This window comes from Maylandia zebra, linkage group LG1 (genome assembly GCF_041146795.1).
Source record: "Maylandia zebra isolate NMK-2024a linkage group LG1, Mzebra_GT3a, whole genome shotgun sequence".
Classification (NCBI taxonomy): domain Eukaryota; kingdom Metazoa; phylum Chordata; class Actinopteri; order Cichliformes; family Cichlidae; genus Maylandia; species Maylandia zebra.
In genome coordinates, this window is record NC_135167.1 from 29546602 (window position 1) to 29562744 (window position 16143).

The window sequence follows — 16143 nt, forward strand, 5'->3', positions numbered from 1 at the left end:
TACAGTATAAAAGTTATAGGTTACAGATCTGAAAAGTAAAACAAATGTCAAAGTGCAAAAAGACTTATGGTCCCATAGAAGTCTATTCCATTTGCCTGGAATTAGGTGAACACCTTTGTGACAAATTTAATGGCTCAGTCATTTGTTTCATGTCATGTTTAATAAAAGACCGACATGGTGGCATGTTGAATTGTCCATTTTGCACATATTTGGTCATTCTAAGCGTCAGAGGGGGAAAGATCATTCTGGGAATGCCTACTGGCATTAAGAGTGACTAGACATGACACGTGGGACACAGGGGCAAGGCAAAGTAACAGAAACCTAAAGCCTAAGAATATGACACAAGAAGAAAACAATAAAGAGAACCAAAAACATACATAAGAATAATCAATGAATATAAATGAACAAACACAAAACACTGGGTCACAGACTCAGTACCATGACAGTTAAATGTACATAATAAATACTTTAAATCAGATGACAATGTAGCTGACACTGTGTTTATTAGTGTGTGGTCAACCACAAATCTTCATACTGTCATCCATACATGAGGTCTTTATACAAATGATGAAAGAAAATGAAAGAAACTGTTTAATTGATATGAAATGATTGAATCATATGAAATATTATGGCTTTGTCTGCCAGAGTGTTTTTCTGTAAACTACTTTGAACTGCTGGCAGTCAGTGAAGTCACTGAAAGGCAAGATTCTATGTTGTGTTGCCGTAGTTTCCAGAGTTTACTTATAAAGCTCACTTACAGAATTCAGTTAGAAAAGTCAAGCATTTGAAAGGTGCACATTTGAAGGAATATTAAGTCAGTATTAACTCATTACGGTTTACATTTTCGATTTTAAAGGGTCTCCGAAATTACAATGAAAGAGGAAACAAGAAAAATGACCACTCCAGGCGATAAGAAAGATTCAGGAGATCAAGGTAAGTAAAATAATAAAATAAAATCCTGGTAAAATACAAATCCTAGAACTGTTGACACTGTGTGAATCATTTTTAGAGCAATTGAATCATATGTTTGATTGAAAATAGCTTTAATACAAGATGTCTAATCAAAGAAAGGTTACCGGTCTTTTGGTAAAATAAGGTAATAAGTTTATTCTTGGACTCAACAGTAAAAACAGACCAACAAGTGTCATCAAGATCTAAGACTTAGTGAACCTAGTATCAATTCGCACTGGTCAGTTTTTTTTATCCCAAGAATAAACTTGTGATAATTTAAGCAAAAGCAATTTCAAATTCTTTGCCATCAAACTACTTCCAGTCCTGATGTCGGGGACTCTTTTTCACCACTGTGTTGTTGTCGTTTATAGATTGTAAGAGCAGGACTGCTAAAAGAAAGGCCAGTCCTGAAAAGAAGACCCCAATAAAAAGGAGGAGGGTCGCTGACCAGGCTGGTCCTTCCACCAGCTCAGATGTGGTCAAAGGAGTGAAACGCAAGGTTGTGCAAGATGAAGAGGGCACAACAAAGAAAGCAAAGAGGGCTAAACTGCTTGATCATATGAGCGGTGACAAGGAGCAAGCATCCTCCTCGTTGGACTCTGGTAAAGGTAGGCTAATTAGTTGAATAAGGGGGTAGATTAAGTGTGGTTGCTAGGTTTAAGATATTGGTGTTTAGTGTTTGTGTCTATCATCCAGTGAGCTGATGTGCTTTTGGTGTTTTCCACATCTCCAGACTTGAACAACAAACAGGTGTGCGCAAAAAATGGCAAAAGAAAGGCCACGGGAGACAACAGAGAGTCACCCAAGAAAAAAAGAAGGAATGTGGACCAGGGCAAAAAATCAGTGGCAGACCAGAAACGTAAGTAGCAAGCAGCTTGGGTTTTATATTCAGGGGAAGGGCAAAAGGAACATTTAGGCTACAGAGGAGAGTAATTTGTGTCACAGCTGTAATAAAACAAGATTTGCTGTTTTGTCTGTTCAGGTGAATTCCAAGCCAGATATGTGGAGGAGCACCAGCTCGGAGAAGGAGGCTGCGGAGCAGTGTTTGCGGGCTACCGGATAGAAGATCGTTTTCCAGTAAGTGTTCAGATGATGGTAGTAAGACAGGCAGTAACGCAGATAATGGATAATATCGTAAACTGAAACGTCTGCTGTGTTTCCACCTTTCATTATGTCATACTGAGGAAATGCTCACCAATGCTCTGTGTCTTTTAGGTTGCCATCAAACACATTCCCAAAAATAAAGTCTACTGCAAAGTGGCGGTAAGCGTCCAACACTTGAATCAGTTTTACATTACTGGATTGAATGCGGCGTTCCTCATCATCCACTTTGTTGTAACATTTCAGGATGAAAGCGGGAAGAAGCTCTCGGTGGAAGTGGCCATTATGCTTAAACTTGCAGGTGAAGCAGAAGGGTCAGTGGGAATATCAGCACCTGTGTCCTTGCTGGAGTGGTTCGACCTTGGCAAAGAGCTGATCCTGGTGCTGGAGAGACCTGTCCCTGCTGTGGACCTGCAAAAATACAAAGCAGAAAAAGGAAGAACTTTACCAGAGGACAAGGCCAAGGTAGGTTGACTGGGAGAGCCTTGGACTGTACAGCGTTCAATCAAGGCAGAAAAGCATTAACTCATTATTGTGTTTTTCATCTTTTCCAGGTCATTCTGAAGCAACTAGTTGATGCTGTAAAGGAACTTGAGGATAAACACATCTTTCATCGGGACATCAAGGGAGAAAACATTCTGATTGAGACCGGCTCAGATGTGCCTCGAGTTCGCATCATCGACTTTGGACTGAGCTGCTTTGTTAAACAGCGATCTCTGTATCGCATCTTCTATGGTAACATATTCTGCTCCTGCTTTTCACAGATGTAACAATTTGTGTCTTTTGTTTTAGAAGAAATTGTAATTGTGTCTGTTTGTTAGGCACGCCTCTTCACACCCCTCCCGAGTGGTACAGGAGGAGCTGCTACAGGTGTGGACCCACCACGGTGTGGCAAATGGGAGTGGTGTTGTATGAAGCGCTTCATGCACGGGACTTTAGTACCGAGAGGTTCCTCGCAAAGAAACTGAGCATCAAAAAGCGTCTGTCCGCAGGTAAGAAAACTTCACACTTCCAGATTCACTGATGCCTTGGATCACTAGAACTATCATCTTCATCTTTTTGATCTTTTCTTTCTTTCAAGGATGCCGGAATTTCTTGGAGGCATGTTTAACTACAGTCCCGGAGAAGCGCCCAACACTGGAGGAGCTCCAGCTTCACCCCTGGCTAAGATAACACACACAAACACACAATTCACACCTTATCATGCAAGTGTGATACATTGTGGTAACTTCCTTTCTTTTTTCTGTTGGACAGGAATAGATAGGATGGGTCAATCTTAAAAAATAAATAAATAAAAATTTAGCTTTTTTGGAGCTCCTGTAACCCCCCCAGCCATCCCAGGAAAGGGGATCTATCTTTGAATGGGCTTTCCCGAGGTTTCTTCCCATCGATCTGGCCCCCTGGGGAGTTTTTCCTCGTCTTCTTAGAGAGCTTGGGCTGGGTCAGGAGCTCCATCAAAACTGTCTTTATTTGATGACTTTAATGTCATCAAATAAAGATGTGTTTTACTTAAAGAAAAATTTGATCAAAATAAAACTTGTTTAATTCATCTTTGCTGAGGATTCTCCTTCGTTACTATTTTGTTTTGTTTTTGTTTTGTTTTTTATTACCCATGGTGCATTTTGACAAATAAGAAAACTGAATCAGGTCAAAGTGTGCACAAAGACAGTCACACTGCAAATGATCTGAAGACTTGCATCTGTTGCTCTAACCCCCAACTAGTTTAGACAGATTTCCTGGTTCTACCAGAGGTTTTTTCCTTCAAGAAGGGAGTTTTTCCTTCCCACTGTTGCTGAGTGTTTGCTCATAGTGGGTTGTAAAAGCATAAAAGAAAAAAGAACTACAAATTTGGAAAGGAATTCATTCATGTTCTTACTCATAGATGGAGTACATGGTTTAAAAAACACTCAGGAAACAGATATGAGGCGGCTGTATCAACATAAAAACATTAATACAGTTAAAAATGAATAAAAAGTTGCACGCTTAAACTTATTTCTCTACAGTTTGTACAATTAATCCATGTAACAATAGGTTCTCTCTTAATATAGTAGTTAATTAAAATATCTTTACATAAAAATACATTTTTAAGTACTCTCCGGTGGAAGTCCTGTTGTGGCTTATGTTTCTAAATGACACAACCATAAAGCAGCCCACAGAATATACAAATATGTCTTTGATAAGTGAATGTTGGCTCCCACAATGGCCTGTTAAGTTATTGCAAAAATAATTTACTGCATAATATGTCAGATTAGAACATGTTATAAGCACAAAACTGAAGGGGAAACAATAAAAACAAAAATTAAAAAACAAATACTAAATTAAGTTAAAGGATATTTCTTACTATACTATATAATTGTGTAATGTTGCGTTTGATTGCAAAAGAAAACCCACCAAGAAAAAAAGAAAGAAAAAAAAGAGAATAGAGTTTAATTTATTCAAAACACATTCTTTTCTTTTATTTAAGCTGTAGCGAGATTCAAATGGACAAAAGCGAAAGAAAAATATTACAGATTTGTTTTATTAATCAAGAATAAACTTTATTATACACAACTCTAAATTTCAGTTGGTCTTAGTCAGATGTGTTTTTAATTCAATCCTGCAACACTGTGCTCGCTGCCATCACTTTATATCTTAGTGTGCAATTCAAATATATACTTATTACAATATTTTTCCCCCTTAACTCTCAACTCGTGTTTTTAAAATGTCTGTGATCATGTTTGTCCGTTGACTTCTGTCTGGGCCTCGAACGATTCATCAGACAGGTTGGCAGCCTCCAACTGATGCTCCAGACTTTCATCATCGCCTCTATTCTGATCAACTCTTATCTTAAACTTAGTGATGAACTCTTTACTGGCCAGCGCGCCCTCCTTTTTAGGGCATGTGGGCTTTGATAGTCGCTCTGCAAAGAAAATTCACAAAACATTTCTTATTTGGTAAGCTTGTTAACAAATTTTAGTTCAGTTTTGCTGCAAGTTATAGCATGCATCAGGTAAGAAGCAATTGGTTCTTAAAAAGCATATACATTCCCCAAAACATTTTTATTATGTGCATTTTGGAGAATAAAAGATTGTACACAATTTCCCTTTTTGAAGTAAAAAGATTATTAAGTCTAATTCTTACTTATTCAGTAGATTAAAGTATTGAAACATCATTATTCATAAAATATGCACATTACAAAATTAAAGTTATTCAAAAATTACTCAAGTACTTACTCCAATACTCACATTATTCAAGTAAATTTAATTTTTGCCAATGTAATGTCACATAAAATCTTAATCTGAATAAGGGATTTGAACCCCACTGTCACGGCCAGGGGATCAGCAGGCCGCTGACTAGTAGTGTTCTCTCTCTCTCTTGCTCTCTGTCTCTCGCTCTCTCGCCAGGGCGGAACTCATGGTGGGTTCACGCCCTCGGCCCACGCCCCTCTGAAGAGGAAACACCTGGGCCTCATCAGTGCAGCCAGCATTTAAGCCAGGGAGTGGCTTCTACTCATCGCTGGACCGTTGTGTGTGACTCGTGCCAGTGCAGCCCGGCTCTGAGCAAGTTCTCTTTTGCTTCCCTGTGCAAAACCTCTAACGTGTGTTTCCTTCTGTACATAGATCCCCTGGACCCGACTCTGCATTCCCCGAGCGGATTCCCTTTTTGTGTGAGTGTTTGGAGAGAGAGTCAGAAGAGGAGCAAGTGGCTTTTCCCTACCTGGATTTCCCCAGAGCCTTTTCCCTGTCACCGCTTTGTATATAGCACTATCCCCTGCACTGTTTGTATATACACCTGGTGGAACTGTAATAAATACTGACTGTGCCTCTGAGTCCTGCGTGTGAGTCCTCAAGCGAACCGTGACACCCACACAGATGAGAGCTTAGCAGTGAAGCTCTCTCTTAAAATTTGAGTTATAAAGTCAGAAGTTATCACTGACAGAGATCCATGTTCTTTTAACATAAGAAAGAATATTTGCTGGAATTGACATTAATCCAAGCCCTTAAAACGCCATTTTGGATTAAGCATTTCCTTTTAGAAAAGTCTTCAATGAACAGGAAGCTCCAGTACTGAAAAAGAAGCCAACATCAACTGCTAAACGTGCTAAAAGTAAGTAAGTCCCCGTAGACTCCTATGATCAAAGCACATACAGTATAAAAGTTATAGGTTACAGATCTGAAAAGTAAAACAAATGTCAAAGTGCAAAAAGACTTATGGTCCCATAGAAGTCTATTCCATTTGCCTGGAATTAGGTGAACACCTTTGTGACAAATTTAATGGCTCAGTCATTTGTTCCATGTCATATTTAATAAAAGACCGACATGGTGGCATGTTGAATTGTCCATTTTGCACATATTTGGTCATTCTAAGCGTCAGAGGGGGAAAGATCATTCTGGGAATGCCTACTGGCGAAGGATGTGTGACTGACAAGTCCAGTGTGTGAAGTTTAACTACAGTCTAAGGAGCTTGGAAAGAAAAGCATCTGGACTTCTTTAAGTTTCTTGAAGATGTTTCACCTCTCATCTGAGAAGCTTCTTCAGTTCACAATTTCTTCAGAGAACTGAAGAAGCTTCTTGAATGAGAGGTGAAACGCTCTTCAAGAACCTTAACAGACAGTTCTTCCCTTCATTCATCATGCCTGATTTCAAAACACCAAGATGGCAGTCATGAAAACACTCATCTTGAGTCTTCATGGGACTACGGTGAGATCAGTTATGCCTCTTATGATGAGGCATACTTTTTTGCCCCACTGTACGTTGCTGCTCCTGGAGGAGCTGGAAATGTTTCCTCTTTTCATCTTCAGCCTGCAGCAACCTGAAGGAGGGGAAAAAGGGAAGAAGCAACTGAAAATGTTAATACTTCTCATGGATATATCAGATCTCCATCACAAATAAAATAATAAAGGGCCATAATAAGAGTTAGAAATCCATTGTTACCGCTCAAGCTCCAGTCTGGCCCTCTCCTCCTCCAGCCGAGCCTGGATCTCCATATTAAGAAATATGGTGAAAAAAATCCAGCACAGACCTGACACAGGACCTGTGATCTGGCCCCTTCAGTTGATCCATCTACTGTTCACTGAAGCCTCATCAGAAATGGTGTCAGTGGATTCTTCAGGGAGGCAAAAATTAAGAAAAGGCCGAAGTTGCCCAAATTACACAAGAACTGTCACTGAAAGAATCAGTGAAAACAGGCCTGATGGAGTAAGGAATCCAAACGTTTTGCATTATTGGTTGAAATTACTGTAGCAAGTGTCTACAGCCATTTATAAAATGCAGATGGTGTTGCAAATGATGAAAATATTAACACAAAAAAGTACAGTCAGATTTTGATCCACCATGGAAAACTATGTGGAAAGCACTGGATTGGTATTTTTTCCTTATGTACTGTATTTTCATGTATGTTTGTATTTCAGTAAATAGCTGCAACATTTCTCAAGCAAAATATAAAGAAATTGAAGGTGGCTCAAGATGTTTTCCCAACACACATAATTAAAACTAATCAATTTGATAAAAATGGCACAATGAAATAATTTCAAACTACAGTGGGGCAAAAAAGTATTTAGTCAGCCACCGATTGTGCAAGTTCCCCCACCTAAAATGATGACAGAGGTCAGTAATTTGCACCAGAGGTACACTTCAACTGTGAGAGACAGAATGTGAAAAAAAAATCCATGAATCCACATGGTAGGATTTGTAAAGAATTTATTCGTAAATCAGGGTGGAAAATAAGTATTTGGTCAATAACAAAAATACAACTCAATACTTTGTAACATAACCTTTGTTGGCAATAACAGAGGTCAAACGTTTACTATAGGTCTTTACCAGGTTTGCACACACAGTAGCTGGTATTTTGGCCCATTCCTCCATGCAGATCTTCTCGAGAGCAGTGATGTTTTGGGGCTGTCGCCGAGCAACACGGACTTTCAACTCCCGCCACAGATTTTCTATGGGGTTGAGGTCTGGAGACTGGCTAGGCCACTCCAGGACTTTCAAATGCTTCTTACGGAGCCACTCCTTTGTTGCCCGGGCGGTGTGTTTTGGATCATTGTCATGTTGGAAGACCCAGCCTCGTTTCATCTTCAAAGTTCTCACTGATGGAAGGAGGTTTTGGCTCAAAATCTCACGATACATGGCCCCATTCATTCTGTCCTTAACACGGATCAGTCGTCCTGTCCCCTTGGCAGAAAAACAGCCCCATAGCATGATGTTTCCACCCCCATGCTTCACAGTAGGTATGGTGTTCTTGGGATGCAACTCAGTATTCTTCTTCCTCCAAACACGACGAGTTGAGTTTATACCAAAAAGTTCTACTTTGGTTTCATCTGACCACATGACATTCTCCCAATCCTCTGCTGTATCATCCATGTGCTCTCTGGCAAACTTCAGACGGGCCTGGACATGCACTGGCTTCAGCAGCGGAACACGTCTGGCACTGCGGGATTTGATTCCCTGCCGTTGTAGTGTGTTACTGATGGTGACCTTTGTTACTTTGGTCCCAGCTCTCTGCAGGTCATTCACCAGGTCCCCCCGTGTGGTTCTGGGATCTTTGCTCACCGTTCTCATGATCATTTTGACCCCACGGGATGAGATCTTGCGTGGAGCCCCAGATCGAGGGAGATTATCAGTGGTCTTGTATGTCTTCCATTTTCTGATGATTGCTCCCACAGTTGATTTTTTCACACCAAGCTGCTTGCCTATTGTAGATTCACTCTTCCCAGTCTGGTGCAGGTCTACAATACTTTTCCTGGTGTCCTTCGAAAGCTCTTTGGTCTTGGCCATGGCGGAGTTTGGAGTCTGACTGTTTGAGGCTGTGGACAGGTGTCTTTTATACAGATGATGAGTTCAAATAGGTGCCATTCATACAGGTAACGAGTGGGGGACAGAAAAGCTTCTTACAGAAGACGTTACAGGTCTGTGAGAGCCAGAGATTTTCGTTGTTTGAGGTGACCAAATACTTATTTTCCACCCTGATTTACGAATAAATTCTTTACAAATCCTACCATGTGGATTCATGGATTTTTTTTTTTCACATTCTGTCTCTCACAGTTGAAGTGTACCTCTGGTGCAAATTACTGACCTCTGTCATCATTTTAAGTGGGGGAACTTGCACAATCGGTGGCTGACTAAATACTTTTTTGCCCCACTGTATATACTGTCAAACTACAACCCTGTGAGTGCTTACTGTATTTGGGTCATTACAAGCTTGTGATTTTATTTAAACTGTCTCTTTAAATTTAACATGTAAACACATGTTACACACTGCATGTTCAGTCAGTAACTACAGAAATAAGGATATAAGGAAAATCCCTGTTGTTTATTAAGTGTGACAAAACTCATTCAGTCTGTAAACATTTAGTAAGCACGTTAGCAAGTGATTCATGGGGTGTCTCTGTGTATGTGCTGGGACGGCAGGGCGCATTTCATCATGTCATTAGCAGTCTAGCAAGCAGAAATGACTTTTTCTGCACCTTGGAGCATGTTTCAGATCAATGCCCTTGGCAGTTCTTAAATCAATGAGTGATGCTGTAACTAGGGGACTCATCTGTGAAACAGACCCCTGGGAGAGAGCTTGAGTGAGAGAGCGGCTGTCAAAGAAGAAAGACGAGAGAGAAAAAATCCACAGTTTAAATAAACAAAAAGACAACTGAGGGGACAGGAGGACAGGCGGAGGGGAAGTGTAGGTCATCTTAGTGGATATGCATGTAGTATGTGTGGTATGGATGTGTGCGTGTGTGTCTGTGTATTAAAGACCATAAAACAGAAACACATCCAGAAGCACTGACCTTTCTAAGTGCCTTTTGGTACAGCACAATGCAAATGCAATCATGTCTAAATAATTGGTTACTTGATGAGGCAGGTGAATCTCTGCACCTCCATCTTTCTCTCCATCTCGCTCTGCCATGTATTCCTGCAAAGTGTGCGCCTCATACGGGGTGGGGGAGCAAAGTAATGGGCAGGAGGTGGAGCATGAAAAAGGTTAGGGAGAAAAATCACATCACCAGAGAGAGAAACGATGAGAGTGCGCCCACCACCCAAGGCCAGATGTATTTACCTGGGTAATGATAGTCATCTGGACCGACAGGGTGCGTATATGTAGTGTATATATATGTGCATGTGTGTGCTTGTGCGCGCGTGTGTGGTACAGGTGCTGTGTAGGCTAGGTTTCTCTTTGACTGCTAGCTTGCCAATTTATTTGCTGGCGAAAACACAACAGTGTCTCTTGTTCGCCCTTTCCTCTGTTTGTCCTCCCCTCATCTCATTTTTGTTAACATTCTCTTTTTATTCCTCTCATCCCATCTTGCTTCTCCGGTATCCTCTCTCTCTTTCTACCACCATCATCTCTGCTTTGCTTGAAACGTTGCCTTTATTAATTCATAAACAACACACTCCACACACGATTGGGTTCCATAGGCACCGGAGCATGATTCAATCCCCTGCATGCACACATGCTCGCGCACTTTTTCCTTGTTTATGCACCCTATTACCTTGCCTTCCCTCACCCCTCTTCTCGCCGGCTACCTCCGCCAGACAGTTCCCTACTTCAGCAGGCATAAAGTGAAGGCTACAGCCATTTGTGTTCTGTTATGTACAAATAGTTGGCACATTGACTCGCCTCTAGCACAAAGGGAGAGAAAGCAAGCTGATGTAAATACTTCGTTTTTGCCTCGGTTGTCCAGCGCTCTTCGCCACGGGTCATGGATCTTTCTGTTTTGCTGATTTTCTGTATTTTTTATTTTTCTCGCAAACATTTTTCGTTTTGTGCATTTGCAGAAAAGAGAAAAAGTCTGTCTGCGAGTGCGCGTACACGCACATTTGATTCATTTCTTTGGGGCATGTGTGTGACACTTGACTGTTCTTATCGAGGGTTGCCAGATGTGAGCCCTGAGGTCAAAGAGGGGTCCCATTTATGCGCGTGCACGCACAAACATGTACATGCCCTTTCTCAAGCCTCCCTCCTCCCCACTGGAAAAGAGTAGGAAGGAAAAGGAATGGGTGCTTGGATATGGATTGCTGGGATTGAATTAAAAACATTAGCTTGAGGCTGTACGGCTGAATTCTGATGATGAGGCCACCGGGGGAAAATGGAGAAAATGGGCTTTCGCTGCCAGGGCCTTGAAAATCCCTTACTAATGGAATGAGAAAAGGCAGATAGCAAGAGCGAGGGAGGGGAAGAAAGGATATCACACATATGAGTGTGCGTGAATGGTTACAAAGACAATGCATTCTGTTTGTGTGCGTGAGTGTGTGTTCATGTGAGAGCAAAATGGGCTGAAACAAATGGAGCAGAGCCAGAAGGCCTCCAATGAAACATCATTACAAGTAGCTCCAGAAATATTATGCCAAAGGCATAACTAGCAATGCTGGGGAGGGCAGAGCAGATTATTTCCAAGGAGCACACAAGTCACAGCACAGGCACTCGAGCGCTAACACTTGGACACAACATTCACACACGAGTTTGATGTTGTTGAGTAGTCTCAGCTTCGGACATTAAATCGATCCAGCTCGGTTTAGATGGTTAGGACTTTTGCCAAATATGTTTAAAAGATGTGCTTATTTTGTTCATGGCGGACGTTTCCATTCCTGGTGCCAACCACACCGGAGTTAAACAAAAGATCGTATAGAATAGAAGGAAAAAATGCTGAAGGCATGAAGTAGCAAATGGTAACTGCCTTCTCTTAATCGTTGTCTTTATTCCTGTTATAAACAATTCTGGACTGTAGTCTGAGAAATATGGGCAGATGGTTAATTAGAAATAAAAAGCTCTGAGTGCACACTGAAGAAATGCCTGTTTCTTTTCCTCATTTTGCCTTTCTCCACCACCATCACGGTTAATTCTCTGGTAAATTCTCCAAGCGGTGGGCATTTCAGCCCCCTCATTTCTCTGTAAAATGAATAGAAGCATCTGACATGGGCTGCCATGGGCTTTAAATGTACAATCTGGCTGTTTTTATAATGGGAACAAATTAATAAGTGAATGTTATCTGTGAGTAGCAGCGCGGGGTGGCTTGCCAGGCCCTTTTGTTCCCGTACCACTTCTTTTCATGTAAAATGACAGAAGACACAAAACAGACAGAGCTCTTGGTCTGAACTGGATTTTGACACGGGTATTGACACACTTTTTGTGTGCATGCACGTGCAATGTGGCACGCATTAAAGTGCACACACCGAATGCGGATAGGAATGTGTATTGCTTTGTTAGTGCAGCGCTATTTAAATGTGTTTGCGCGCAGTGTTTAGGATGAGACTAGTTTCAGGTTTGATGGAGAACGTGCGGCTTCCCTGTGGAAACATGAATTTTCTGAGCATAAACAGGCGGCCAGAGCAGGAATGAAAAATAAGGTGAGGCTGAATCAAGCATAGGTGGCCAGCAGCGTCTCGCTCCTCTTTCTCTCTCAATATTGGTATTGCGAAGTCACAGAGATGGCAATCAGCAGGAGATGTGTCTCGAAGATGAAAGCAGGGAGAAGAGAAACAGAAGGAGAGCGAGAGAAAGGACAGCCTCTTAAGGCACCTCTATCAGTCTGTCGTTAGGAGGGTAATGAACCCAGCACCAGTGCTGCCAAGCAACCAATGACTCACTCGCACACACACACAGCACATGCACAGACTATACAAAATAAACACACTAACAAAATGGAAATCTCTCAAGTACCTGAGACGTGTCCCTGCTACTCAGCCATTATCAGACCATCTTCCCAATTACACAATGTTTATGCAGAAAAGAGAGGATGCACACAGTGCATCATACGAGCAGGAGTAACAGATTGTTTCCATGTTTACTCAGATCCATCGTTCTCTTATATTTTTCCCAGGCTGCTCGGCTTTTGCCATATGCTGTAGGTTTTACTCCACTTGATGTGTTCTTCAAAGATCCATTTATCTCAGACAGAAATATGCCTTAAAGGATAATTCCAATCATTTTACTCCTGGGGCGCACTTATCTAGATTTTACCAACACGCCATCTAATGATTTTTTTTTCAGTTACCACACTAAAGAGCTGTTTTGAGCTGTTTGTGAAGTGTTTTGTAATTCATTCAAGATTTTTGAGTCACCCCTGATTTCTTCATATTTTGTTTAGAAATTGGGACATCGCCATAGTAATTTCTTAAACATGTGCAAAACCAATAGAAAAGCAATATACAAGTGTTCAACTCTTGTAGCTTGAAAGTCAGTATTTGGTATGACCATCTTTATTCTTCAGCACAGGTTGGACTCTTTCAGACAGCTTTTTTGTCATTTCTTTAAGTACTCTCCAGGAATAGTTCTCCAATGATCACTGTTGTACCTCTCTCCTGACGTCCTCCATATGTATTAACAAATATATGAATACAAATTTCATCACTCCATAATACCTGCTGCCACTGATTTTCAGTCCAGTTCTTGTAGAACTTGGCATCCTTGTCACGCCATTTCCCTCCCTGAAGAATGGCTTCTTGACAGCCACCCTTGCACTGAGACAATGGACAAGGCCTCAGCGAACAGTAGATGGATCAATTGAAGGATCAGATGCATCTCTCAGGTCCTGTGTCAGGTCGATTGCTTCCATATTTCTTAAGGACATGACTTTCAGATACTGTCATTTGCTGCAGTTTTTAGTCCTATTGTCCTCATTGGACACCATACTGAGATATGCCAATTTTTCAGCTAATAGCTCTTTAGTAATCACTTTGCTGGTGCAGAAATTCTATCTAATGCCTGTCAAACTGTGTTACCTTCGGCATTCTTGTATATTCAGCTAAAGCAGGGGTGGCCCACTCCAAGCCTTGAGAGCCAATATCCTGTAGGTTTTAGACATCACCCTGGGTCAACACACCTGAATCAAATGATTAGTTCATTACCAGGCCTCTGGAGAACTTCAAGAAATGTTGAGGAGGTAATTTAGCCATTTAAATGAGCTGTGTTGGATCAAGGACACATCTAGAACCTGCAGGACACCGGTTCTCGAGGCCTGGAGTTGGCCACCCCTGATCTAAAGAATACTATGTATGTGTTAAGCAGCTTAGCAAACAAAAAATACTCATCTAAAAATGTTCAGGTCCAAGGACTGGACTGAAAAAGCAGCTAATGTACAGTGAAACACTATGATATAAACTCACTTAAGTGTAAATGATGCGTCTGATCAATATTCAAAGTCAACCCTACTCAACAAGCTTACACTTAATTTGCCAAATGCAATATAATGTATTCCTCCTGCTCTAGCCACTATTTAAGTTCAGCTGCCAGGAATGTATTTGTGCCTCATGTCACAAAAATCTGAAAAATGAGTAAATCACACCCACGTGGATTGGCTGCCAGAGTTTGGGCTTGTGATTCTGCCCAATGTGAGGCAAAAGAAATCTATCATCACAAAACTGAAGTGAATTCCTCCTGCTGCTGTCACTGGTCACTAGCTGAAGCTTTAAATAATACAATCTGATCAGCTCAAATCCAGGACAGCTGATTTTTCAGCCGAACAAACGCTTAAAGGAATTCCCTCAAGCTCTGCCTACGAATCTGAGGCACTGCTTCTGTTAACGTAAAGTACACAGCACAAGACAAATGTTCACATATTCAACTGTTGTATGCGCATCCAAAGCAGTGACGAAACAAATGCACATTTTAACTTTAGGAAGCACATCATGCAAGGTTGCAATCTAATTACTCAAACATCAATCACATTACTCTATCCTTGCTTGAACTCAGCCCTGCTCACTTCTAGCTCTGCCTGCACAGATGCATGTTGTGCATTTCTGCAACACTGAACCAATGTGTTTGTTTTTGGCTGCTGTGTTTACATGTCAGCAATCGTCATCAACAAGCCACCCCCCCTGAGGACATGGGTTTAACTGTCAGCCTCAGTCAGACATCACACACACACACACACACACACAGTTTTTGATGTGTGTCATCTTCTCTTAAGATATCAGGCAGACATATACATGGCTCAATACCTCCATCATCTTCCACCAGAGTGAACCTGGACTGGGCTCTCCATGAAAGCGAGCGTGAGAGTTAGAAGTCAATCGTCCTCAAAGCTGGGCCTCATAGAGTTCACAAGCAGTGCCGGTTATGGCTGAGCCAGAAAGCTCCCCACAGTAACAGTGACTGGGTTAGTAAGTGACTGACCTAGTCCTCTCCCCATCACCCTCACTATCACAGACACTCAGGCCGACTGTGGTTTGTCTTATTGTCACTATGTGAGATTGCCAACGCTACATTACCAACACTCTGATTTATATATTCCAGTGACGTCTGGTACGCTTACAGGCCTTTGTTGTTCCTTTCACTTAAACCACAACAGTACTGGACGGTATCAAACCTTCATGTACACAGGCTAATCAGAATGAGCCCTCATACAGTTATTAATGTAATTACCGACAGATCATCCGTTCCCATCCTTTGTAATGTCTTGGTCTCTTGTTTATTCCCGGCCTGTTTGGTCCAGCTGAAATGGCTGTCATCTTAATTGACCAAAAAAAGGGGGAGCCAATGCCACATTTAATCGTGTAATAGTGTGAATATTATTACATGCCTAATTTCCATTAGCCAGCATTAATCCACTGAATGAAGTGGTGCTCACGGCCCGCTCACCTCTATTCAGGGACAAATTGCACGAGTCTCTAGGCTTGTTTCTGTGTCTCCACTGGTCGTACTCGCAAGTCAGCTCGGTGGCCAGACTGTGGTGCTGATTATAGGTGACAGGGACACTGCTGGCCAGAGGGACCTGGGAAAGTTGGCATGGCAATGGTGAAAGGTCATTACCACAGCACTGTCAGCATCATCACTGTGACACTGTGACAAAAGAGCCAAAGAGAACAACAAGGAGACTCCAACACATTCACACCTCCCCTTTTTGGGAAAAAGGTCTTTGCTAAATAAAAGTAAGGGTTATTTAAAAATGAAAAATGTTTTTCTCAGATTGTTACAAAGCCAATAAAACATAAAACACTGCTGAGTTAAAACAATATATCCTACAGCTTATTAAATGGCTTTAAAGCAATTATTATCCAAGCAAGGATCTGCTCTAAGTCCTCACATGACTTTCATCTAAAACCGCTACATGCTTCAGCTATATATTTATTTTTTGTCCCTCTAAGGGTGAAGCATTACCTCATTAATAAAGAATTGAGCGAG

General features: G+C 41.5%; 1 protein-coding gene and 1 long non-coding RNA gene across 2 annotated transcripts in view; one reads left to right on the plus strand and one right to left on the minus strand.

Annotated features, from left to right (window-relative positions):
• Positions 1–262: 262 nt before the first annotated feature.
• On the plus strand, positions 263–3601 carry LOC101481717 (serine/threonine-protein kinase pim-2). Its single transcript, XM_004569867.6, has 9 exons — positions 263–933; positions 1323–1559; positions 1685–1810; positions 1934–2028; positions 2167–2214; positions 2299–2517; positions 2607–2787; positions 2874–3044; positions 3134–3601. Exons 1-9 carry the CDS (start codon positions 873–875, stop codon positions 3223–3225), a joined length of 1230 nt encoding a protein of 409 aa, XP_004569924.4. The 5' UTR covers positions 263–872; the 3' UTR covers positions 3226–3601.
• A 566-nt stretch (positions 3602–4167) lies between these two features.
• Positions 4168–16143, minus strand: part of LOC143418897 (uncharacterized) — a 33362-nt gene continuing 21386 nt past the window's right edge. The window contains exon 4 of the long non-coding RNA XR_013098821.1: positions 4168–4951. This is a non-coding gene — a long non-coding RNA (uncharacterized LOC143418897). The remainder of the gene's footprint in view (positions 4952–16143) is intronic.